The 25,494-nt window shown below is 39.0% G+C and overlaps 1 protein-coding gene across 3 annotated transcripts in view; it reads left to right on the top strand.

The window, feature by feature from the left end:
* The first annotated feature begins 1,344 nt into the window (after positions 1-1,344).
* Positions 1,345-25,494, top strand: part of ST7L (suppression of tumorigenicity 7 like) — a 43,577-nt gene continuing 19,427 nt past the window's right edge. For 2 of the 3 annotated variants that reach the window (XM_060772702.2, XM_060772704.2), the window contains exons 1-11: positions 1,345-1,582; positions 8,682-8,791; positions 10,818-10,983; positions 11,998-12,052; positions 12,833-12,948; positions 14,259-14,337; positions 14,794-14,948; positions 16,575-16,672; positions 17,594-17,708; positions 18,440-18,512; positions 21,901-22,003. In XM_060772702.2, the coding sequence (XP_060628685.2) occupies positions 1,372-1,582; positions 8,682-8,791; positions 10,818-10,983; positions 11,998-12,052; positions 12,833-12,948; positions 14,259-14,337; positions 14,794-14,948; positions 16,575-16,672; positions 17,594-17,708; positions 18,440-18,512; positions 21,901-22,003 (1,281 nt within the window). In that variant the 5' untranslated portion in view covers positions 1,345-1,371. The remainder of the gene's footprint in view (positions 1,583-8,681; positions 8,792-10,817; positions 10,984-11,997; positions 12,053-12,832; positions 12,949-14,258; positions 14,338-14,793; positions 14,949-16,574; positions 16,673-17,593; positions 17,709-18,439; positions 18,513-21,900; positions 22,004-25,494) is intronic. The other variant, XM_060772703.2, reaches the window with a different exon arrangement.

The raw sequence follows: 25,494 nt of genomic DNA, 5'->3' as shown, positions 1-25,494 counted from the left end.
TGTGGAATGTCCAGGGTGGGATAGAGAACTCTTGTCTGTTTGAGGCAGTTGGCCAGCTTGATTAGCACTGAACAGCCTTGCAGCTTCAAAGCCTGGCTGCTTCCTGCCTAGAGTAATCCTTTGTTGTTAAAATCATAACAAGAATCAATTAATACACAACTTATCTTCTATATAGTTAAACAGCCCTGATTATTTCTTGTCTGGAATTCCCCTGTTTTTTTAGTGTTGTTGAAGGAGTGTTGTTTCCTCCTGTTCAAGGAGCTCCATTGGCTGCCATTCATTTTCCGGGCCCAATTCAAGGTGCAGGTGCTTACCTACAAAGTCCTAAACGGTTTGGGACCCATCTACCTGTGTGACCGCATTTCTGTATATGAACCCACACGATCTCTTCATTCATCTGGAGAGGCCCTACTCACGATCCCACCTGCTTTGCAAGTGCGATTGGTGGGAACGAGGGCCAGGGCCTTCTCGGTGGTGGCCCCATGAATCTGGAACTCCCTCCCCAAGGACATCAGGCAGGCCCCAATGTTGGCCGTCTTTAGAAGGAGCTTGAAAACGTGGCTGTTCCAGTGTGCCTTCCCTGAATAAAGAAACTCGAGGCAATATGCCCCTCAATGCTCTTTAGGAGAGACTTAGAACTGTCTGCACGCCCATCTATCCCAAAAATATCCTTCTATTTCCCTTGGTCATGTCCAGCATTTTTAAATTTTTAATTCTTACATTTGGCCCTGCCACAGGTTTTTAAAATGTGTCGTGTTATTATTGTATTGTTTTGCTTTTATGAGTTATTTGTTGTTGTTGTTGTTGTTGTTGTTATGTTTTATGATGTATTTGGGCTCGGCCTCTTGTAAGCCGCACCGAGTCCTGCAGGAGATGGTAGCGGGGTATAAATAAAGGTTTATTATTATTGTTGTTGTTGTTGTTCTTTATTTACTGTCGTGATTTTAGAGGGTTATTTTTAATATTTGTAGCCAGATTTATTTCAATTCCATGAACAAAATCTGACTACCAAAATATTCATGCCGGCTGTTAGGAATTGTGGGAGTTGTGAGTCCAAAACACCTGGAGGGCCAAAGTTGGTTCGTGCCTAGTGGAGCAGCAAACTATAACTCCCAGGATTCCATAGCATTGAGCCATTGCAGTTAAAGTGGTGTTAAAACGATGCTAGTGTCATTTAGCACAGGCAAACTTTTGGTCCACCGGCTGTTAGGAATTGTGGGAGTTGGGAGTCCAAAACACCTGGAGGGCCAAAGTTGGCTCGTGCCCAAGGGAGCAGCAACTGGAGCCTGAGAGGGAGGCGCCCGCCCACCGAAGCCCCGCCCACCGAAGCCCCGCCCACCTCTCCTCCTCCTCCTCCGCGCGGCCTCAGTCATGGCGGAAAGCGGCGCCGGGGACGGGGACTTGCCGCCTTCTCCTTCTCCGCCGCCGCCGCCCCCTTCGCCCGTGAGCCGCTTCCCGTGGCAATGGGAGCGGCTGAGGCTGGCGGCGGGACCCTGGGCCCGGAGCCTGGGCTTGGTGGCGGTCCTCGGCCTGCTCTACTGCCTGAGGGGCCCGCTTCGCCTGAGGGACAACCTGGCGGCAGGTGAGGGGCTCAGTCTGTGAGGCCAATTGAGGAGGGGAAGGAAGGGGGTGGGCAGGGTCGATAGAAGGATAGAAGGAAGGAAGGAAGGTGTGTGGCACAGAGGGGGCACCACATGGCTCAATGCTGTGGAACCCTGGGAGTTGTAGTTTGGAGAGGCACCCGCCCTCTTTGCCAGTGAAGGTTGAAGGCCTTGTAAAACACAGTGCCCATTATCCCAGGCATCAGCAAACTTGGCTCCGCCGGGTGTTTTGGACTTCAGCTCCCACAATTCCTAACAGTAGGCTGTGAGGAATTGTGGGAGTTGTAGTCCAAAACACCCAGAGGGGCCAAGTTTGCCCATGCCTGTACAATCCCATAGCATTGAGGCAGGGCTGATTGAAAAAGGCGGGGAGGGGGGAGCCAAACTGCATTAATTCAACAGTGTAGATCAGGGGTCCTCAAACTAAGGCCCGGGGGCTGGATACGGCCCTCCAAGGTCGTTTACCTGGCCCTCGCTCAGGGTCAACCGAAGTCTGAAACAATTTGAAAGTACACGACAACAACAACAACACTATCTCATCAGCCAAAAGCAGGCCCACACTCCCCATTGAAACACTCATAAGTTTATATTTGTTAAAGTTGTTCATCATTTTAATCGTTGCATTGTTTTAAAGTGTTTTTTGCACTACAAATAAGACATGTATTATTTAGGGCTTTTATATCCCGTTCTTTCTCAAACTCCTCAGAGGGACTCAGGACGGCCAAGTTTGCACATGCCTACACTATCCCATAGCATCAAGGCAGGGCTGATTAAAAGGGGCGATGAGGGGGGAGTCAAACTGCATTAATTCAACAGTGTAGATGCACCCACAGAGTGAGCATCCCTTATTTGGAATCCTAGCATCCTCTAAATCAAACTTTTTAAACAGAGGGACAGGTCACAGTCCCTCAAACTGTTGGGGCCCCCGATTATAATTTGAAAAAAATATGAACGAATTCCTATGCACACTGCACATATCTTATTTGTAGTGGAAAAAACACTTAAAAACAATACAATAATTAAAATGAAAAACAATTTTAACAAATATAAACTTATTAGTATTTCAGTGGGAAGTGTGGGCCTGCTTTTGGCTGATGAGATAGGGTTGTTGTTGTTGTGTGCTTTCAAGTCATTTCAGACTTAGGTTGACCCAGAGCAAGGGCCAGGTAAATGATCTTGGAGGGCTGTATTCAGCCCTCGGGCCTTAGTTTGAGGACCCCTGGTGTAGATGCACCCACAGAGTGAGCATCCCTTATTTGGAATCCTAGCATCCTCAAAATTGTCTACCTGATTGGCTGAGGTAATGAGGAACTTCTTTGCAATTTTGTACACAAACTTTGGGCACATCTACACCAGGCATGGGCAGACTTGGCCTCTCCGGGTGTTATGGACTCTTACTCCCACAATTTCTAACAGCCTACTGTTAGAAATTGTGGGAGTTGAAGTTCAAAACACCCAGAGGAAAGAATGCTTCTGCAACATAGCCATACAGCCCAGAAAAGTCACAGCATCCCAGTCGGTAAACTGGCTGAGATTTCTGGGAGTTGAAGCCCAAAACACCCGGAGGGCCAAAGATTGCCCATGCCTGATCTACCCTGTCGGATTAGTGCAGCTTGAGACCACTTGAACTGTCAAGGCACAATGCTATGGAATCATCGGAGTTGGACCTTGTAAATCTACAGCTCCCAGGATACCATAGCATTGAGCCATTATTATTATTATTATTATTATTATTATTATTATTATTAGTTCATTTTTATCCTGCTTTTCTCCTATGGTTAGGATTCAAAGTGGTGTACTATAGTTAAAAACAGAAATTATATAACATAAATACAAACAAAAAAAATCATAAACCAAATACACAAATTGCACACTACATAAACCATATATAACAAATCAATAAATTGCGACATTAAAAAACTCCCTGAACCTCCGGCCACTGAGGTTATTCATAAAACAAATTGTACTAAGATCTTAAAAACATAATTTCCATTGGGCTTTGCAACTACTTTGCCAAGTTCAAAATAGCATTCGGAGATGGATATTACCAGTAGCTATCTGATGGTTGCCTATTATAAGTTGTCAGTAAAGACCTGGTTATACAGAAAGGTTTAAATTTGTGAACAAAAGGCCAGCAAGGAGGGAGACGATCGCACCTCTCTAGGAATCATGGCAGTTAAAGTTGTGTCAAACTGCATTAATTCTACAGGTTAGATCAGGCATGGGCAAACTTCAGCCTTCCAGGTGTTTTGGACTTTAACTCCCAAAAATCTCAGCCAGTTTACCAGCTGTTAGGAATTGTGGGGGTTGAAGTCCAGAACACCTGGAGAGCCCAAGTTTCCCTATGCCTGGGTTAGATGCACCCAGAGTTTCATCAATAAAATTATTAAATATGTTGTGTATGAAATTAGATGTATACAAAACACAAATGAATGTTGTGTTTAGACTTGGGTTCCATCTCCAAGATAGGTCCTTATATAGATGTGCTTTCCAATACAGATATTCCAAAATCCAAAACTGTTCTGGTCCCAAGCATTTTGGATGAGGGATGTTCAACTGTACTGGGGCCTGCTTGGAAGTTAAACAGCTGCTGCAACTTTTTCAGCCCTTGTCTTAATCCACTCTCCAAACTGTACTTGTGAGAGAGGTGTGGAAGACTCAGTACATGCTCCAGTGCTTGTATTTCCTATTTTATTCATTCTAGGACTACTTTTATTGTCCAGCCCTTAGGGTGATGGACGGTCCGGGAATCTTGTTGCCCCTTGGCAATCTAAAACTTTGGGTGTTATTTTTCGAGGAGAGGTTTGCAAAAACATGGATAAAGGTCTAGATCAGGCAGGATTTGTTCTTGGGATACCTCTGTATTGCTATTGCTTTGTGGGCCTCTAGTGTGTTTGCTCCCCAGAGACCTGACTGTTTCCAGTCATGTAAGCTATTAGAATTCCCACATTTGCTATATATGTCTATTCTCTTTCTAATTATTGTAACCGGTGTTACATTTTCCTCTTCCCCTTAAGGGTTTTCAGAAATATTTTTTTCTACTGAGACTCATCAAAACAGAGACTGACCTATTGAGTTGAGAGCCAACTGTATACGACTTCTAACAAGTTATTAATACACAGTTTTAGTGCCACCTGTTCTTTGCATGCTCTTTGGGGGGAGGGGGTATTGTCTGTAGGATTTACTTAGGCAAGGAATATTCAGAGGTGATTTTGCCAACCCCTTTCTGTAGTACCCAATGGGTTTGTTGTTGTTGTTCATTCGTTCAGTCGTCTCCGACTTTTCGTGACTTCATGGACCAGCCCACGCCAGAGCTCCCTGTCGGCCGTCACCACCCCCAGCTCCTTCAAGGTTAGTCCAGTCACCTCAAGGATGCCATCCATCCATCTTGCCCTTGGTCGGCCCCTCTTCCTTTTACCTTCCACTTTCCTCAGCATAATTGTCTTCTCCAGGCTTTGCTGTCTCCTCATGATGTGGCCAAAGTACTTCAACTTTGTCTCTAGTATCCTTCCCTCCAGTGAGCAGTCGGGCTTTATTTCCTGGAGGATGGACTGGTTGGATCTTCTCGCAGTCCAAGGCACTCTCAGAACTTTCCTCCAACACCACAGCTCAAAAGCATCTATCTTCCTTCGCTGAGCCTTCCGTAAGGTCCAGCTCTCACATCCGTAGGTTACTACAGGGAATACCATGGCTTTGACTATGCGGATCTTTGTTGCCAGTGTGATGTCTCTACTCTTTACTATTTTATCGAGATTGGACATTGCTCTCCTCCCAAGAAGTAAGCGTCTTCTGATTTCCTGGCCACAGTCTGCATCTGCAGTAATCTTTGCACCTAGAAATACAAAGTCTGTCACAGCCTCCACATTTTCTCCCTCTATTTTCCAGTTGTCAATCATTCTTGTTGCCATAATCTTGGTTTTTTTGATGTTTAGCTGCAACCCGGCTTTTGCACTTTCTTCTTTCACCTTGATTAGAAGGCTCTTCAGCTCCTCCTCGCTTTCGGCCATCAGAGTGGTGTCATCTGCATATCTGAGGTTGTTAATGTTTCTTCCAGCAATCTTCACCCCAGCTTTGCATTCATCAAGCCCCGCACATCGCATGATGTGTTCTGCATACAAGTTAAAAAGGTTGGGTGAGAGTATGCAGCCTTGCCGTACGCCTTTCCCAATCTTGAACCAGTCTGTTGTTCCGTGGTCAGTTCTTACTGTTGCGACTTGGTCCTTGTACAGATTCCTCAGGAGAGAGACAAGGTGGCTTAGTATGCCCATCCCACCAAGAACTTGCCACAATTTATTATGATCTACACAGTCAAAGGCTTTAGAATAGTCAATGAAGCAGAAATAGATGTTTTTCTGAAACTCCCTGCCTTTCTCCATTATCCAGCGGATATTGGCAATCTGGTCTCTTGTTACCCAATGGGTTTACTTTACGTTAAATACCTTGATTTAATATATAGCATCCTTAATGCCAAAAGGCTTAAGATTTTGTAGTGTTCCTGTTGTTTGTGGTGATCAAGAATACTTCTTGACAGATTAAGGCTTAATTCCTCAGACAGAACACATTTGTTATGAATAGTGCTGTTAGTACTCCATGCTACAAAAAAAACCCCTTTATTCTTTATAAATCTTTATTCCACTATGAACTAAAAATTGTTATTTTTTTGCAACTCTGGTCAGAGTATCCTTATTGATTTTCACTTAAATTATGACCAAAACCAGATCAACCACCTGAAATCAAATTCACCCTCTTTGATAGTGTTAGAAATTGAAACTTCAGTTCTGTATGCAGCCATGGAAAAAGGATACATAGAATTTAGTGACTCTTTTTTCGGCATACACATGCATGTGATTGTGGTGTCGGATTGTGTTATAAGGCCGCATTTGACATACTGTTAGTGATGTGTGTGTATAAATGTGACAGAATGCGTATGTAAGTCTCTTTTTGGACAGGGCACATGGACGCTATTGTATAGCCCTTACTATTGTCTCTAAAGCAACTTCCCGCACAGCTGTCCAGCTCTAGAAGATACTGCTGCTCCTTACAGCAAGGGAGGAGAGGGAGGACAAAGTAATTCAAGAGATGGAAATGCAATGGCTCTCAAACAGAAGAGAAAGAAAAAGAAGATACACTTTATCTATTATCACACCTTTGTTTTTGACATCCTCTGGGGCAAGACCAGGTGCATGTTCATAATTTGAACAGCATTCCACTTTCCTTCCCTCCCTTTTAGAAGCCAGCAGCAGAATATCTCACAGAGTTTGACAGCTGTGAGTGCAGAAAGTGGAAGTACATGGGAGGGAGCATTAATAATCTGCCTCCTTGATAAAGGCCCTAAACCATTGTTTGAATACTCAGGCAGATCCAAACACAATTGCCTTGTGTCCAGCAGTGCAGTCTGTCTATAAATTTTAAAGCAAGTGATCAAAAGAGGCTGGATTCTGTCACATTAAGTGGTACCTTGCTCGTATGCTGTTTATGTGGAAGGATAAATTTGGTTCGAAGTTTGATGAAAAATTAGAAAGTATTTTTTGTATTTTGTGGTATGCAAAAAAGACCTTTGATAATATACTCCGTTCTGAAAATATGTATGCCATCCTTTCCCATAGTCTAACACAAGATATATAAATTATCACAAGCATACTGTGTTTCTTTGAGTCTTAAGAAATTCAATCGATGGTAAAACTCACCCTAATTTTAGTACCAGTACCAACAAAAACATAAAATAAGAAGCACCTGTAATTCTGAGATTCACTCCATTTTTAGAGATGTCTAGAGGAAAAAGTACGTCTTATAATAGAAGGAATATGATAACATGCAAATTTCCCCTGTTGAGCCTTCTAAATGGCTCTCTTCTCCCCTGCTAATCTAAATGTGTATGTACTGATCAAGGGCAGTATCTTTAAGCCATGCTTGCATAATAATATTATAATGGAGGCTAATAAGGAAATCTTTGTATGTAGTAGGTAGGCACACATGTCTACAGTAGAATAAATAGATTAGAATTTCATTTTCTTCTATCTCAAGTATTACTTCACTCTTTACTGCAGGTAATCTGCTGCAAACCAATTCCAAAATCTGTTTTTCCAGCTCATCTTTGCCATTCTTCCAGGGGTGATGCTGGTTAATGGTACAAGCAGTCCTCAAGTTACAAGCATACAACGTACATCTGACTCATAGTTAAAAATGGGGATAAAACAACAGCAAGCAAGAGGAAATCTATCTCTAGGAAAGGAAATTCATTGCTGTAAGAGTTGTGGGGAAAAGATGTCTCCTCCAAGGCTGTATCAATAGTCCTTATTTCCACGACCACCCAAGTTTTTCAAAATCCAATTGTCACAGGGACAGAAAGTGTGATGAAATCTTCTGAATGGTCATAGACAGCAAAACAAACGTTACAGGGGTATTAACCTTTCTCCATGCTGTCCACCCAAAACTAATTGAATAAATAAAATAAAGATTAGAGTTAGACTTCAAAATGTACTTACCTACAAAATCAGCTTCTTTGGAACCTAGGACTGCCTGTATCTTGGAAGATAAAAGAGTGGTGTAAGTGTGCATAGAAAAACTTTGTTTGGGCATATTCCTAATAACTTTCAAATTCTTCCATGAATACCCAGGTGTGCTTACTACTCCTAATGGGGCTGAAAGTTCTGACATTGTTTTAAGTAGTGTTTCAAGACAAAAATACTATTTGTTCCCTCATTAGATGCCACTTCTGTTGGTCAAAGGAGAGCTTATATGGAAATTACAAGAAGAGGGATTCCACTTAAACATTAGGAAGAGCTTTTGTACTATAATATCAGTTAGATAGTAGTGTAGACTACAAGTGTGGAGGAATCTCCATTTGCGGACTTCCTTGAACAGGTTAGAAGAGCATTTTAAGGAATACTTTAGTTGTATATTCTTGTAAGGAATTGAACTACAGTAATATTTGACTGTGATTCTGTCTGTAGTCACTCAGAACAAATTCTCTTTCAAACTTTTCAGAAATTGCCACCAACCAAAAATGGGTTATGTGTATTTAGAGAAGCAGGAATAGTCTGAAACCAACCTCATAAAAGCAAATGTATTCATTGACAGGGCTGTCTTTTTCCCCCTTACTGCCAGTGACTGTTTTCTTGAGCACACTGACTCCAAAATTCTACGTTGCACTTACGGGGACTTCATCTCTGATATCTGGTCTGATATTTGTAAGTACTCTTTTCTCTTTTGTCCCTTACTGAAACCTATGTTTCTTCAGAACAAAATATAGCCATTGATTTATTCTATTGTTTGGGTATCTATCATTTTAACCTTGGAAGGGATTACTGTAGAGAAATTTCAACCATTTGTTGTACAAGGAGTGTCCACTTATTTATTTTTGTTGCATTTTGGAAAAATAATCTAAGTGTTTAATGCAGATACTATGTAATTAGATAGCAAATTAGATTTCATAGTTCCTCTAGGTTTTGAAAACAATTCTTGGAATGTAACTGTTGCTGCTAGTTGCTGATATTGTTGTTGCTTATTGATATTATCTAACCTCACAAGAGTCAGGGAATCTTTCTTTTACTGTTACGTTGGACATATAGCAACCATGAATAGTAGGTCTTTGTATTAGCAAAGCTAAATAATTTTTTTAAAAACACGAGGTAATGTGTTTTTAAAAACCAGGCTGAATGGTACTTTTTTGATATTATCAGTTGAACTGTAGGTGGTACTGTTGTACAGAAAAAGATGGATCTTATTATATGTATAGCATGAGATGTTCATGAGATCAGTGTGCCTTTTCCAGCAGTATTTTGGGAAAGCGTTTTTTAAGATGAAAAGTCCTTGTGGCACTTCTCTGGCTCTGTGCTTATGAGCTGTCACTGTTCAGGTGTAATGCTCTTTAATTGGTTCCAGCCCTAAGATTTAGAAGAAACCAAAATTATTCTGGAAATGTAACCATTCATTTATGGACATTTCTTTATTCAGTGATTTGTGGTATCTATTGTAAATTTATCCAGAAGATTATATTGTTTTTCTTTGGTCTATCCTCAGATATCAGAAAAAAAAATCACTTACAGCCTTTTTTTTCATAAAGGAACTAAACGTTTTTCAAGTAATCATATATTATTTCCTACAGTTTGTGAAACAACCAGTTCTAGAAAGAACAATTACCTGGTTAAAGTATTACATATCAATCTAAAGTAATAAAAACCATAACTGAAATTCTCCTATGCATCAGGAAGTTTACAGCCCCCCCCCCTTTTTGTGTGTGTGTGTGTGTGTGGAGTTGATAATACTGTCGTCATCAATCTAGATCAAGCATGGGCAAACATTTTTGGCCTGGGGCCACCTTGTGGGCCTGGCTGCAAGGGCTGGTCCAGGAGGGAGTGCAGGTGGGGCCAGAAGAGGTGGGGTCGTGTACTAGAAGGGGTGGGACCATGGCCAGAAGTGTTGGGGCTAGGGCCTCGGAAGGTCTGGCGCTGGGAGAGGAAAGGAACAGGTCTGTTTCCCGGGAGACAAACATGCTGCTCCTACTTGGCAGCGGTGTGTTTCTCTCCCTGGCTCTTGTCTGGGGCCCAGGAAAGCAGCTGCCCACCTTCCTTGGGTCCAGAGGAGGGAAAGAACACCACTGCCGAGTTCTCTCCAGAGAGCGCATGGTAGAGGCATGTCTTTGCCTTGGCCCCCCTCTCAGTTGGGTGTGCAGCGGGCCACTGCTTCCGCATACTGAAAGGGAGGCCGAAGCAGATGGGGTCCGAAAGAACCCAAAAGGCCACGTCTGGCCCTTTGGGCTCTGATATTGCCCATGCCTGATCTAGATCATAATCCAATTAGTCTGAACTCAATAAGATCCATGCAACAATGGGACTTGTTAAGTTAAACCCTTATTTTGATTCAGTTAGTCTACTGTAGTTGGAAGTAATGACTGGATGTAGCTCATACAATCCAATGTAGAAACTGAATGCAGATTAAAACACAAATTGTTTGCTCTGATCTCTCTTTGCTCAAGCGTATAACTCTTGCTGCTGTCTTAAATACAAATTCTGTACTGAGGCAAAATATATTAGGTACTATTTTCTGATATGTTATATGTGTGCAATCATTCTGCCTGTTTGGTAAAATGAAACATAAGTAACTATGGCTGTTTTAGTTAACTCTACAATTTGTGAGAGACTTATATGGCTATGGCTTTTGAGAATATGTAGTATAGTCTCGATTCTATTTATTTTGTTCTGTTTTTTATTACAGATATTTGAATGGTGGTACTTCAGGAAATATGGCACATCCTTCATAGAACAGGTATCTGTGAGCCATTTGCGACCACTTATTGGAGGAACAGAGAATACTAATTCTCCACAAACAACATTCTCTGCTACAAATGGAGAAAATGAGACGAACAGGCAAAGTCTGTCAGGTGACTGCTTACAATGTCAGACTTTGTGGAAGTGTAGTTGGCAATAGCCTTAGCTATATCTTTAATAAATGATTATAAATCTGATACTTTGAATTGGATGGTGTTTCATCATATTTAGAATAATTTAAATAAGAGAAATGTCAAAATAAACTGATCAATCTAAGGAACTGAGGTAGTAGAGAATCTCAGTTTAATATCTCAGGTGCATCTAAATACACAGTTATAGCAGCTTGGCAATTCAACTGGCTTTGCTACTTTTTGTCAAACCAGTTGAAGAATCATAATGTTTGTAGTTTGATGAAGTAGTTAGTGTTCTATATTGCACTTTCTTGAACTACAGCTATAGAGTTACTTAAACAAAAATCTTAAGTGCCTCAGAAAACCACAGATCCCAGGATTTTGTGGAATAGGACCATGACAGTTAAAGTGGTATCTATGCATTGTAATTGTGTAGTGCAGGTACACTCTGTTTCTAAATACTGTAATTCCCAAACTGAATTATTTTAGATGTATCATAATAGGTATTCTACCATTAAATGTCATACTATATACACACGTGGCAGGCTTTTGTGTGTGTGTTTGAATTTGGTGCTCTGCACAATATGTGACAGAACTTTCCCCTTAAAATCAAATAAATGAATTGGGAAGATTAGAAAGAAGACACAAATTCAGTCACCAGTCCTTTTCTTAGTATTAAATTTTAGCCTGGTATTCAGATAAGAAAAATATGGGCAGCACTTGCTTCCCCTCACCCCTCCTCCTGAGATACCCAGTTTGAGTTATGGTTTTTGATTAAGCTTTAAAATCCAATGCCAAATATAATGTTCACATGACAGATTATGGTGAGTTTCTGAATCTGAAAACCATGGATATTTTGAAGTAGAGAGAAAACCTATATTCAAGCCTTGTACAGGCCAGGTACTTGCATCAGTGTGCTGACACATGTATCTGTATATTAAAAAACAGCACTTTTACTTTAATGATAGATTAAATTTTGTTTTTGTTTTTTTACAGAGTGCAAGGTATGGAGAAACCCCCTCAACCTCTTTAGAGGAGCAGAGTATAGCAGGTATCTTATTTCTATTGTAGTTGTGAAACCTTATTTCAAAAAGAAACCTAAATTCTAATGTATTACAAGTTTATAATCCTGTCCTTTTTTGAGGATTCCACATACATTCTCATCACAAGCACTTGTTTGGATAGAGAAGTATTTCCTTTCTTTACAGAGAGTGCAACTGTATTTTTTCAGATCATTGTAATGTGTGTACCGTAAATGTATAACCTTTTTTAAGATTAAAGTTTTTAAGATCAAGTCAGGAGGTGCTATGGTTTTAACTGAAATATGCATTGAATATGTTGAATGGGTTTTAACTATGAATTTTAATACTGTTTACATTTAATTCTGTTTCAAATTGTGTACTAGTGCTTTCATGTTAAGCCGCTTTGAGTCCTCTTTGGGAGCGAGGTATAAATAACAATAATAGTAATAATAATTATAAATTCCTTAAATACAAAGACAGTAATAGCTATTGTGAGCCTCAATTGAAGTGTTCCAGCTGGGTTTGAAATTTGTAAATATCTATCCCAGGTCTACTAATTGCTAAGAGAAACCTTAATTGTCAGTTCTTTCTTGACTTTAAAAAGCTATTCTCGTGTTACCCGAGCAAGGTCACAAAGTCAGTTATATATCTTAGTTTCTCTTCTAAATAAACTATTTTGGTTTCAATCTTACCTATATCTATTTGAGAGGAAGCCTTGCTAAATTCACTAGGATTTGCTTCTAAGTTGACATTCATAATCTTACACCACTCATGGAACCCCTCTTTCTCTCTTGTTCTTTTTAAAAAAGGTATACATGGGTAACTGGAAAAGAACCACTTACATATTATGACATGAACTTATCTGCTCAAGATCATCAGACATTTTTCACATGTGAAACAGACTCACTTCGGCCTTCAGATTCAGGTACCAGTGACTTTTTGTGTGTGTGTGAAAGGGAGAAAATGTTGTGTTTCCTTTTCCATTCTAAATGATGAGTGAACAATAGTTCTATTCTTTGTTATCCCTATTTGAAATAAGTTGATCTTTGCATTTTTCTTTCAGAAATAGTAAGTCTTGAAAGCTTGCTTGTGTTCTTTAAAATGCTTGTTAATCTTTAAAAAGAAGTCTTGAGATTTTACAGATCCAGACCTTACTTATTTTAGTATTTGTGTATTGTCTGCTCCTGTTTTTTAAAGTTGTGGTTTAATTTGATGCATTCCTGGCTCTTGTCAAATGGTATTTGACAGCTTCACTGGGAGTGCTGCTGCCCAAAGGGATGTCTGTAGGGGTGGGTTTGGAGAAAAAAACCCTGAGAGTGGGGCTGGTGCCAGAGTCGAGAGTTCCGGAAACCCCTTGAGAGGCAGAGGAATCACTGGGAGTGCTGCTGCCCAAAGGGACATCTGAAGGGGTGGGTTTGAAAAAATCCACAGAAGTGAGGCTGGTGCTGGATTTGAGAGTTCTGGAAACTGTTTGGGAGGCAGAGGATTCCCATCTCTGATACAGTAGAAAAACTTAAATTTAAATCACCAAGATCTAGCTATCTGTGCTCTAATCTGAAAATATGTTGCATGATATTAGAGCTCTGTGTGTTGTATGTATAGAATATACTGTCACCTAAGCCAAAACTAACATTATCTTTCCAGAAAAAATGTTCCAAACATTTTCCACGTTATTCTTGCTGGACAGTTGTAGATTTTGTTCCAAAGGAAACATATAGATTCTTTCCCTTTCTTAAGAAGATGGAGGAGGATCAAATATGCAGGCTTTATCCTTTACTCTGAATTATTTCTGAATAAGTCTCATTGAGTTTAATGGAACCACCTTTTGAGTAGACAAGTAGAGGATTTCCTTGTCAGTTCATGAATGTTTAGTCCATAGCTTTTTTTTTTTTTAAGAAATAAGAGTTTTTCTTTTCTAAAATACTGAATTTTGATGGTAATGTAAACCTCTCTTACTGCATTGGCAAATGAGTCCCTCTGATGTTAGAACCTGACTGAAAAGAAGGTCAGGCCAGGCCAGGTCAAATCAATAAGCTTTTGGAAAAGAGTTTGCATTTACCAATTTTTGTCCCACCCAAGGTCTGTCAGTGGCCTAAGTTACTCTGAAGCTCACCAGAGGTGTTGTATAGATTGGTGTTTCTTTAAAAGGGGGATTATTCTTCTTGAATGTATATTTATTGCATGAATATTGGTTGTCACTTGCCTTTTAAAGACTTTATCTGTTCTTCTCAACAGTTATGCAGAAGGCATGGCGGGAAAGAAACCCCCAGGCCCGGATCAAAGCAGCACATCAAGCTTTGGAAATAAATAATGAGTAAGTCTGGTCACTAGTTTGAGCTTAATTTGTGATCCCAAATTAAAGCCACATGGCACTGATTCCTAGATCTTCACCAAATTGTGTTACTTTTATTGTCCTTGTGCAAGTTCCATTATGCTATCGGAATTCTTGAGTTACCACATGTAGGCATCCAGTACCACTTTCAATTTCACAGTCGTTTATGGCATGCAGATAGCATGAGTTACTCTGTGTACAATGGTTAGATCCAGTGCAGTTATACTGTCAGTATTTTTTCTGTGAGCATTTTGTTGGGTTGGGGTCCTACAACATACTATATAATCAACAAGAGTTGTTGATCTTATTTTGGGTAATTACACTTGAAAAAGCAAGAAGAACTTATTTGATCAAGTTTATTTAAGTGTGTCGTTGGCTGTCTTCTATCTGAAAACTTATGTTTCTCTCTTTCTCCTTCACCTCCCTTTTCTCTTTTAGCTGTGCAATGGCATATGTTCTACTGGCAGAGGAAGAAGCAGTAACTATTGTAGATGCTGAAAAATATTTCAAGCAGGCTCTGCGTGCAGGAGAAACAATTTATAGGAAGTCTCAGCATTGTAGCACTCAAAGCCCCCAGCACGAAGCACAACTTAGTAAGTGTTCTTTTACATAGTGTTCAAAAGGCTGAATACATTTGAAGTTAGATTCATTGTAAATTTTAATGGACTTGCTAACAAACATGAATGATAGCCTATACACTTCTGTGCTTATGTACTTTCAAGTAAACTTAGTAGTATTACATGTTGTATTTATGCATAGGAGCATAGTGCTGAATGCTTTTCAGTGCAATCTTGTACATATTTATTCAGAAGTAAATGAAATTAAGTTCAATCACTCTTACACCCATCTGGGTGTGAACGGAGTCTCTGTCTTAGTCATATTCTACAATATTTGCATTGCCATTCTTTCATGAAACAAGTTGGAGTCAGAGGAGATAGCCTTCTTTTCATGGGACAGCAACCTTGGATAATGATATATATTAGTGTAGAAAGGTGTTTTCTTTCTGAAAGTTCTATCTGCCATTTTGTCAAAAAAAACCCTGTTGTGCCAGTTAGTGCACAGTATGGGTGGTGGTATTTCAAATCACTTCTAAATGACTTGAAAAATACACTCTTACTTGGGATGGATTTCCCACGCCTTTGCCCAATAGTCTAATTTCCAGTAACTGCTTAATATCTCCTTACAGCAGTTCTCCAATTTGTGATCAAAGATTTGAGGTTACAGTATCATTTCTGCCCCCTTCTCATGTTCCATGGGATGTGGTATCTGAATTCTGAGGCCACAAACAAGTTCTTAGCCTTCAACTTATTATTATGATGGAGAAGCAAATATGTGCTGAGCCAATGGATTTATGACTAAATGAGAGGGTGTTATTGGGTTTCTTGTTTCACATCCTTAGATGTGGAGCTCTTTGAAACCATAGGTTAGATGTGATTCATCCTAGGCCAGTCAAACAAAAATACTTTTACTAACAGGCACTTGTGGTCTACAAAACCAGCTATATCCTTACTGATAACTTGTCTCACATCTTAGGCCACGGTATGAAATCTGAGACCTAACAATGGAAGATGAGTCATTACTCCCATCCTTCACATTAACTTGGCTGAGCTGGACTAATGGGAATTGTAGGCCAATAGCATCTAGGCCCCACGTGTCAAATGCAAAGGCCATGCTCCACTTTTGGACCACCTAATCATTTTATGTGGCGTGTGAGGCTTTCAGTACCAGGCCAACATAGTTATATTTAAACAGTTTTACAATTACAACTAGCTCTCTGAAGGCAACCATAAGGTGTGGCCCTTGGTTTGACACCCCTGATCTAGATGAGCAGAAGTTGCTCACTCTTGTATAGGATTTATTATAAATAATCTCTAGACTATAGACAGCCTCACCACAAAACAAAATATCTGGAGGCATGGTGAAACATTTTTATAATACAAGTTTCAATAAATCATATTGCCAAAGACATCTGGGACATCCTCATACATCCATTGCAGAGGGGTTGGACATTTTTATTTTTCAAGCCTTATGATAAATCAGATGATAAATCCACTTATCAATCTTTTTATCGGGCAATTTTTTACTGACAACAATTTTATGCTTGTGCTTTAGTATTTCAGTATCAGTTTACTGAAACTGGAAAGGCAAGGTAAAGAAAATGAATTAGAAGTGTGACATTTTAAGATATCACCTAATACATCTGATAAAACCTCTTTCAGGAAGAGACACCAATGTGCTGGTTTATGTAAAAAGGAGACTAGCTATGTGTGCAAGAAAACTTGGAAGAATTAAAGAAGCCGTGAAAATGATGAGAGATGTAAGTGTCTGGACAATAGATTCTCTAAGTAGTGCAATCCCCACAGTTAGCACCTAATCAGACAGATTGTAACTGAATTGATAAACAATGCATTCGTGTTAATTTTTGTTGACTAAATTGTTAGAAAAAAAATCAGGGCTTCTTTGTATATTGCATTTTAAGGCTGTCATTATACTTTATATAATCTATTTTAAGTGCATGTTATTATATAAGAAAGGTTTATTGTACTTGAAGTCTGTGTCTTTGCTTTTAGTATAATCTTAGATCAATGGTTCTCAACCTGTGGGTCCCCAGATGTTTTGGCTTCCAACTCACAGAAATCCTAACAGCTGGTAAACTGGCTGGGATTTCTGGGAGTTGTAGGCCAAAACACCCACAGGTTGAGAATCACTGTCTTAGATAATCAATACATGTTTTACAATGAGTAGCACATTTTATAGAATGCAAAGCTTCACCCAGACTAAAGATGCTTTGTGGCTGCATTTTTACCAAGTTCAAATAATCCTTATCTTATTAACCGGGGACACATTTTGAGCTACTCCATATTAATCTGATCATGGTTATTGCAACTGTGGTATTGTTCTTATTTTATTATTCTTTCTGTTTCCATTTTGTTTTGTGGAATCTTGGATAGAATTCTGGAAGGGTTTGATCTCATAAATGTGTTCAGCAGGTGGGGAAAAGGTTAAGTACTCTCAGTTACCACCTACTTATGTCCCTGGAACATAATTTTTTCTAAATACTGCTTTATAGACAAGACGTAGTAAGAATCTCATTGAACTGTCTGAGTTGATCTGCGCAACCTCAGCTTAAAATAGCATATAATGCATCTTTACATATAGGAGTAAATGTGCAGGTTTAGGCTTCAGTGAGCAATTTATTCAACTTCATTAGTTCTCCTCCTTTGCATCTTTCCTACAGTTAATGAAAGAATTTCCTCTCCTAAGTGTATTGAATATCCATGAAAACCTTCTGGAAGCACTTCTGGAACTACAGGCTTATGCTGATGTCCAGGCAGTTCTAGCAAAGTATGATGGTAGGAATACATGAAATTGTTGAGACAATTGTTGATGTGTGTACTCTAATGAGACATTGTAATACCTAGACTTTTCTTGTGGTCCCAGGCTATCCATGATAATTGTTGAAACAACATACTGGAATGAATAGATCAAGCCTACAATTCAAGATGGATACTTTTGAAGACTCAATCTTTTTTGTGTTATGTTAGACATCTCATGTTGTGTTCAAAGTTGGCAGGTGACAAAAATTAGGTGACGATGCTTTGTTTGCTGCCATAGTTTCAGCCTTTGGCTAGAAATATTACTGCCAGTTGTTTTGTCTACGCCTATTTGAACAGAATTGAACCTTTAGTGTAGAGACAAATGGAATTATATTTCTTTAAAATAGATGTTTACACATGTATAAGTGAATTGGATAGTGAGACGAATGTTTTTTTCTGTAGTCCTAATCACCCTCTGCTTCCTCCCACAAAACAGGTAGCACTTAAACTGAAGCACTGTCTTTGGCCTGCTTTTTAAAATACCCCTTTCCTTAAGTGGTGCACTTAATCATGAAGAAGTGGTGCTTTTTGATTATGTTCATTTTGTGCTCATTTTATACTCAGCATTTTGACAAGTTTATGATAAATGTGAAGAGTGCATGAACTGAAACCTCTTATTGTTTAGTTCAAAATCTAGCTACTATATTGACCATCCTCAATGTTAAAACTGCTTTAGGATCTAAAGACACCACTTTATTGTTCCATAGATATCAGCCTTCCAAAGTCAGCAGCAATATGTTATACAGCAGCACTTTTAAAGGCCAGAGCAGTTTCTGATAGGTAAGTTTCTTGTTTCAATCACTAACTAGTATGACAGTGGTTCTCAGTCTGTGGATCCCCAGATGTTTTGGCCTACAACTCCCTGAAAACCCAGCCAGTTTACCAGCTGTTAGGATTTCTGTGAGTTGAAGGCCAAAAACATCTGGGGATTCACAGATTGAGAATCACTGTTGTGTGGTATCAACATGTATATGGCAAACATTAGTTATGGATTTAAAAGCCTATCCTAATAGGCTCCTTAGTAAGAGTTGACTTACTTTTGGTAAAGACTCCACCCTACTCAGCACACCAAGATGTTTTTCCTCTGTCCTATCTTACGAACATCTCTTGGCATCCAGCTTTATTGATTGAAGCAATACATTTTTAACCCTCATGCTATTTTGTCCCATTTTCTATTCTGCCAGTGTTCCTACAACCATTTTATGTATACCACTAAGTTCAGCCTAAAATAGCACAGTTCAGTGAGTGCGCTGAGTATTTGTTTTGCCTTTACCTTATATTTATGTACCTTTACCTTATTTTTAAAGATTTTATGAGACAGGAATTTCACAATTGAGCTTTGTATTTGTGGGCAACTTCTCTTCCATGTTTACATGAAATCTTATAGTTGGAAGAGACAACAAGAGCAACAGTATAAACCCTGAAATGGCAAAAATCAAATTTTTGCATTTCTGCTTCTATATATTACACTCTATTTTTATCTAAGGAATTGAAACATTTGTCACATAAAATAGTACAAAAGTCAATTTTAGTATATTTCACTTCTGCCAAAAATCTTTCTCAACCATGGCATTCACTAAGTGATTTTTAGATTCTTGATACCAATTGCATTGTTACCATTGTCTCTAATATAGAGGGACATTTCAGAACTGCTGTATATCACCACCACTGGACCCCTGTCAATTCCCATTACCCTTACCTACTCTTGACTGGTTGTCTTATCTTCATAAAGAAATGAATAAGATATCAGGTCCAGTCCATCATCAGCATTCAAAATGATAGGGGCCCTGTAATGAAAAAATAAAATAAAGATCAGTCATCAAAACATTGCATGGTCTTTTGATTTTATCAGTATAATTCTGACTGATCAGTCTCGAAGTGGTTGAAACATCTTTAGTTTTAATACAGAATCATCTTAGCAGATGACATCACCAAGACCTGTCTCCTTCTATATATAGATACATGGAGGACATGGAGGGACATACCTTCAGATCTATTTTCCTTCTCTCCATCCTATTAAAGCTCTCCAGTGTGTTGAACATATAATCTGCTTTCTCAGTGTCAACAATTATTCATTTTGGCCCTTTTGAATCCCGATTCTACTCTTACTACTGTGTAAGATCTTCTTCACCAATTTCTTTCAACAGATCCAGATCACGCTCTTCTTCTATAGTTTTAAGGATTTTTCTGGATTTCCTTCTGAGACCATTCCTACAGCTGCCACACTCAATGTCCACTCAGCTAGCTATGCAAGCACAGCCCAATGATCAATTCCATCAATACTCATTTTGCCTGAAATGCACTACATTTTAGTATAAGGCAGTCCCCGAGTTACAAACATCCGACTTACAAACTATTCATAGTTAAGAACGGGGGTGACACCACAGGAAGTGAGAGAAATCTGCTTCTAGAAAGGGAAATTCACTCCTGGAAGAGTTATCATGGGAAAGAGGTGTTTCAGCTGAAACTTTATAACCAATCTTTGTTTCCACAAGTAGCCAATTTTTTCAAAATCCAATTATCACTGGGACAAAAAGTGAGGTGAAATCTTCTGCTAGGTTCACAGCTTGAGGGTCCTCTTGGATTCGGCACTGTACCTGGGGGCCCACGTGGTGGCCAGGAGGGCCTTTGCACAATTAAAACTTTGCCCGTTCCTTGAGACACCAGATCTGCCCATGTTGGAACATGCCTTAGTTACATCCCTTCTGGATTACGTGGGGCTGCCTCTGAAGAGTGTTAAGAAACTTCAGCTGGTCCAAAGAGCTGAACCCAGGTTGCTCATGAGCTGGTTACGGGAAGTGGACCCCCCCTCCCCCCGTTGCAGCAGCTCCATGTTTTCAGGCACAATTAAAAGTACTGGTTATGACCTTTAAAGCCCTTGATGGGTTCAGGTCCAAGCTAATTGGCTGATCACATCCCCTTGGACGAACCTGCCCAGGCCCTGAGATCTTCAGGAGAGGCCCTTCTCTCAGTACAACCCCTATCTCAAGCTCGCTTGGTGGGAAAGAGAGAGTTGGCCTTCTTGGTGGCTGCCCTGCAACTCTGGAACTCACTGTCCAGGGAAACCAGAATGGCCCCCTCCCTGCTGTCCTTCCGGCGACAGGCTAAAACCTTTATATTCAGGCAGGCGTTTAAAGAAGAAGATTTTAAAGATCTGCTGCTGTGGTTTTATATGCTTTTATGAATTAGATCTGAATTGTTTTAATGCTAATGATGTTTAATGCTGTTTTAATATTTGTATATTTTAAATTGTATGCTGATTTTTTAAAATGGTAAGCCACTTTGAGTTTCCTGTGGAAGATATAAAGCGGGGTATAGATAAATACAATAATAATAATAGGAAGAATAATAATTCGGAACAGGGAAACAGACAACAAAACAAACACCAAAGTGGTGTTAACCCTTCACTATGTTATCCAAAGCTAATATTTATTTGGTTGGAGTCACACTTAAAATGTACCTGTTCTGACTTCCATACAAATTCAACTTAAGAACAAACGTACAGAACCTGTCTTGTTCATAACTTGGGGACTGCCTGTAATTTGCTTATTACTTGGCACATTCTGACAGACTGAGCAATGATGAGTGAGGAAAAAAGGGTCAAACAGGTGGCTGTGTATTTGAATCTTCTTTCTTGGGACATTGGGCAGCTAATGAGGAGCAAGGCATTGAGGAACAGAGTGAGAAAAAAAAAGACTTCGAGAGGATGAGGAGATAATAGAGATGTTTTGGAAACACAAGCTTTCCTAGAGGCTGGGGTTAGTTATACTTAAAAATACTGAAAATATTAACCTACTTTTTCTGCCTTTTTCCATTCTGTGGAAGAGGTTGCTGGTGCCACTGCCCGTTACAGAGTCAGTGTGAAAACTTCCATGTAGGCAGGCACTTCTTTCCTCAGGGTGCCTGCAGAATTTCATCCTCATCAGAATATAGTTTTGCTTTCCTTTGTATTTGAGATTCAAATATAAAGTGATGAGCACTTCATTGTTTCTGAAATAATATATTTTACTTAGCCTAAGCACTGGAGGATCAATTTCCTGCGACCTTAGGATATCAGCCTAATAGAACTTTGGTTCCCAGTATTTTTCTAGTGTTTACCTTTGTGAAAGGCTTGATTATTCTTTGCCTTACTTTTAATACTGTAACTGGTTTTTGACTATTGTTACAGGTTTTCACCAGAAACAGCCTCTAGAAGAGGGCTTAGCACAGCAGAAATCAGTGCTGTAGAGGCAATTCACAGGGCAGTTGAATTTAATCCTCATGTACCAAAGGTCAGTGTGTGTTAATGTCCCCAGTAAGACAAGCGAATTCGGCTACTTATTTGTGTTTGAGCCAGGAAATCCTTATTTTGAATGCTTCTTTACGTATGACACATTTAAGACTGAACTACACATAATGACTAAGAAAGGATCCTGTGTTGTGTTTGCCCTATAAGGCAGGTGTGGTGACACGCACTTGCAGAGAAGAAGTGTTTGTTGTGACAGGGCAAGTAGACATGCCTCACCAAAATTTTGAATACTCTGAATGAGCTCTAAAACTGAAAGTAAGCTCACCTGAGTGGAAAGAGAAAAGGAAGAACATGAGTATGCATTATTATTAAGTCCATAAAAATACCAATTGCGACAATATTTTAAAATTGCATGGAAGTTTAGTTACTTGGAGCCCCTGTTGGTGCAGTGAGTTAAACCGCTGAGCTGCTGAACTTGCTTACCAAAAGGTTGCAGGTTCAAATCCAGGGAGCAGCGTGAGCTCCAGCTGTTAGCCCTAGCCTCTGCCTACCTAGCAGTTTGAAAACATGCAAATGTGAGTAGACCAGCAGGAAGGTAACAGCACTTCATGCAGTCATGGTGGCCACATGACCTTGGTGGTGTCTATAGACAACGCTGGCTCTTTGGATTAGAAATGGAGATGCGCACCAACTCCCAGAGTTGGACATGACTGGACTTAATATCAGGGAAAACCTTACCTTTACCTTAGTTACTTAGTTTCCAATCCAAATAATTTAAAATAAAATATATCACTCAATGTGCGTCTTTTACAAACTGAAGGTTGTCTTTAGTTAGACCTCTATAAAGGTTCCCCTCAAATAAATTTTAGCACACTATTAACCAGTCAGGTTATATGTTTTATCATATCTTAATTTGTTGAGAAGATCGTGGATTTTTGTAAGCCTTTCTGACAATTTGTCATCCCTACAACTCAGTTCTAGGGAGATTTTAAAAAGAGGGACATGTTTTGATTTCACTGGCCAGAGCCTATAAGATGTAAATAAAATTACACTGGAAAAAAATCACCTGCTTCACACTATCTACTTTTAATGCTGTCCTGCAATGATTCAAGCAAACAAATCCTGGGATTTCCTGTTTAAGGAAAGGTATTTTAAATTCCTAATCAGAAACCACAAGTTCTGGGATGCAGCAATAGCATCTAAAGTGAAATCAGTATCATAACAGGGCAGTGTGAAAGAGTCTTGGTTTCCTGGTATATGCTTAAATAGTATGTCAGATTTCGTAGTTTCATTATTAGTGCTAGATAGAGTACACCTGATAAATCAATAGTTACATGATGAATTTGCATTTTCTGAACATACCACTAATTTAGTGAATCTCTCTGCTTTGGACTAAGATTCAGAACATAGCATGTACAGAGTTCTTTGCAGAGACATAGGCTGTGAGAGGACATATGGCAATTTTCTTGAGTCCATTGAAGCCACGTTATTGAAGGATGGAATGGTTTATCTAATTGTACAGTGTGCTCTGTTAATGACAGATGTCTAGGCAGCAAATATGGCATTTATTTAGGCTTGGTCTGTCTCCTTAAGTATTTTGCACATTCATGTCAGCAGAGTTAAATGAATCCAACTCAATATAGCTATACGAAAAAGAATTTAATTTTTGGATGTTATTTGGAAACAAAACTAAAAATGTATGTCTATTCAAGCTTTTCTGTGTCATACAAATCCCACTGACTCCAGATGGCACTGCTGAGTTAACATTAGCATGCTTATTATTGCAAACCACACTGCTAGTAGTTCTGAATCATTACATTTGTCCAGTTAATTTCCTTTTCATATCCTATTCCAAAATAGTTTTCATACAAGTTATTATTCTATACAGCATTGACAGACTTCCTTATAAATTACATAAAGTAGATTACAAAATAAGATACTTGAGGTAGCAAATAGTTATTAAAATTCTGTATGTAGTCATCATAATATTCATAAACTCAAAATGCTAAAAAGTGAAAATCTATCAAACCAGTATGTTTTAAAACACAATACACATATAGTTGTCTGCTTAATTGAATAATATTATACTTAATATAAAAAATCAATACTGCTAAGGCTGACTTTTCAGTTCATTTTAACTATTTATTTTCTGTTTCAGTGATTGCATCCTCATCTAGCAACAAGTGTTTTCAGCTGTGTGTGTGTGTGTATTGTCTTAAGAATTTAGAGAATGCAGATTTTTTTTAACCAGATTTTTATTTCTGAATTGATGCTGTTAGTTAATATCAGATGGCATTTATTGTAGAGCTTTATTACATTTGTTACAAGACATAACTGCTCTCTTTCCAGACCCTCATAAGCCCTGATCTTGATGAAAAGTTACCTTATAAACTAATTCTATTTAAGAGTAGTGAACATATTAACCTCTCCTGTTGGCTGTTTTTGAGTTTCTTAACTAATGACAAAGGTGGTTTATCGAAGTGGTGTTAGGAACCTCCTTCTTACAAAATCACTAATGATTCTCTAGCCAGAGGCTGTTCCCATTGCTTTTATTTCCAACTGAATATAAAGCAAGTTGATGCTATTTCATGAGTTTGGATAAGAAAACATATTGTGAGGTGCAATGAAGGGACATGGGATAAATAATACTCTTAGTAATGTGCTTGCTTCCTTAGGGAGACCCACTTACTAGTTTGAGAACCATGAGAACAGAGTAACTGGCTAGGAAAAATGATTCTATCAGCATTATTTTGGATAGCTTCATCAGTAAGCAGACAGAAGTATACAATTTTTGGATATTAAAGTACTGTACGTTAAAAACAAAAGCTCCACCTCTCTAGGGAAGAACTTTTTCTGTTTGTTTTTATTAGCTTTTTACAGAATACAGTTGTTAATGGAGCAGTTTCTTGATCTCCTAGGAAGTGGAAGCTTTTTCTAAATGTTTGGTATGTATAATTTTATCCAGTTGAAAACTAGATATATCTGATAAAACAGACAATAAAAAACAGATGGATTTTCTGAAATGTACTTGAGCCAATATGTTAGTTCCATACTTTTGTTTGCATCTATAATTTCAAAATGAACTAATGTGCATACACAATTTTGTTGTAGATGAACTTGGGTGGTAGGTAGTTGTGAGTAGGTGGGCCAGCGTGGTCAGCTGTAACAATGACCTCCTCCTGATTTCATAAAGCCAACTAAGGAGAAGTAATCTTCAGAAATAGTCGCTTTCACTTCCTTCATATAATCCAGATGCAAGTACCAGCAGTGCATCACTAGGATTGGTGTCATCCAATGTAGTAAATCATGGAGTCCACCCCATGGACTTCCTCCAATACTAGATCACACAGAATCCTTTTTAGTGTTTTTTAAAACTAATATTACTCATAAATAATAATTTCTCACATCCCACTGAATATAATGACAAAATCTGCAACTATAAATAATAAAGCAGCAACAAAAACAGTGTTTTTTTAAATGTACCACATTTAAACAAAACTAAGCAATACAAAGTGTCATTGTAATTGGATAATA

The sequence above is a fragment of the Anolis sagrei genome, chromosome 4 (genome assembly GCF_037176765.1).
Source record: "Anolis sagrei isolate rAnoSag1 chromosome 4, rAnoSag1.mat, whole genome shotgun sequence".
NCBI classification, from domain to species: domain Eukaryota; kingdom Metazoa; phylum Chordata; class Lepidosauria; order Squamata; family Dactyloidae; genus Anolis; species Anolis sagrei.
Note: the sequence above shows the minus strand (reverse complement) of the source record. Positions and strands in the feature narration are given on the sequence as shown.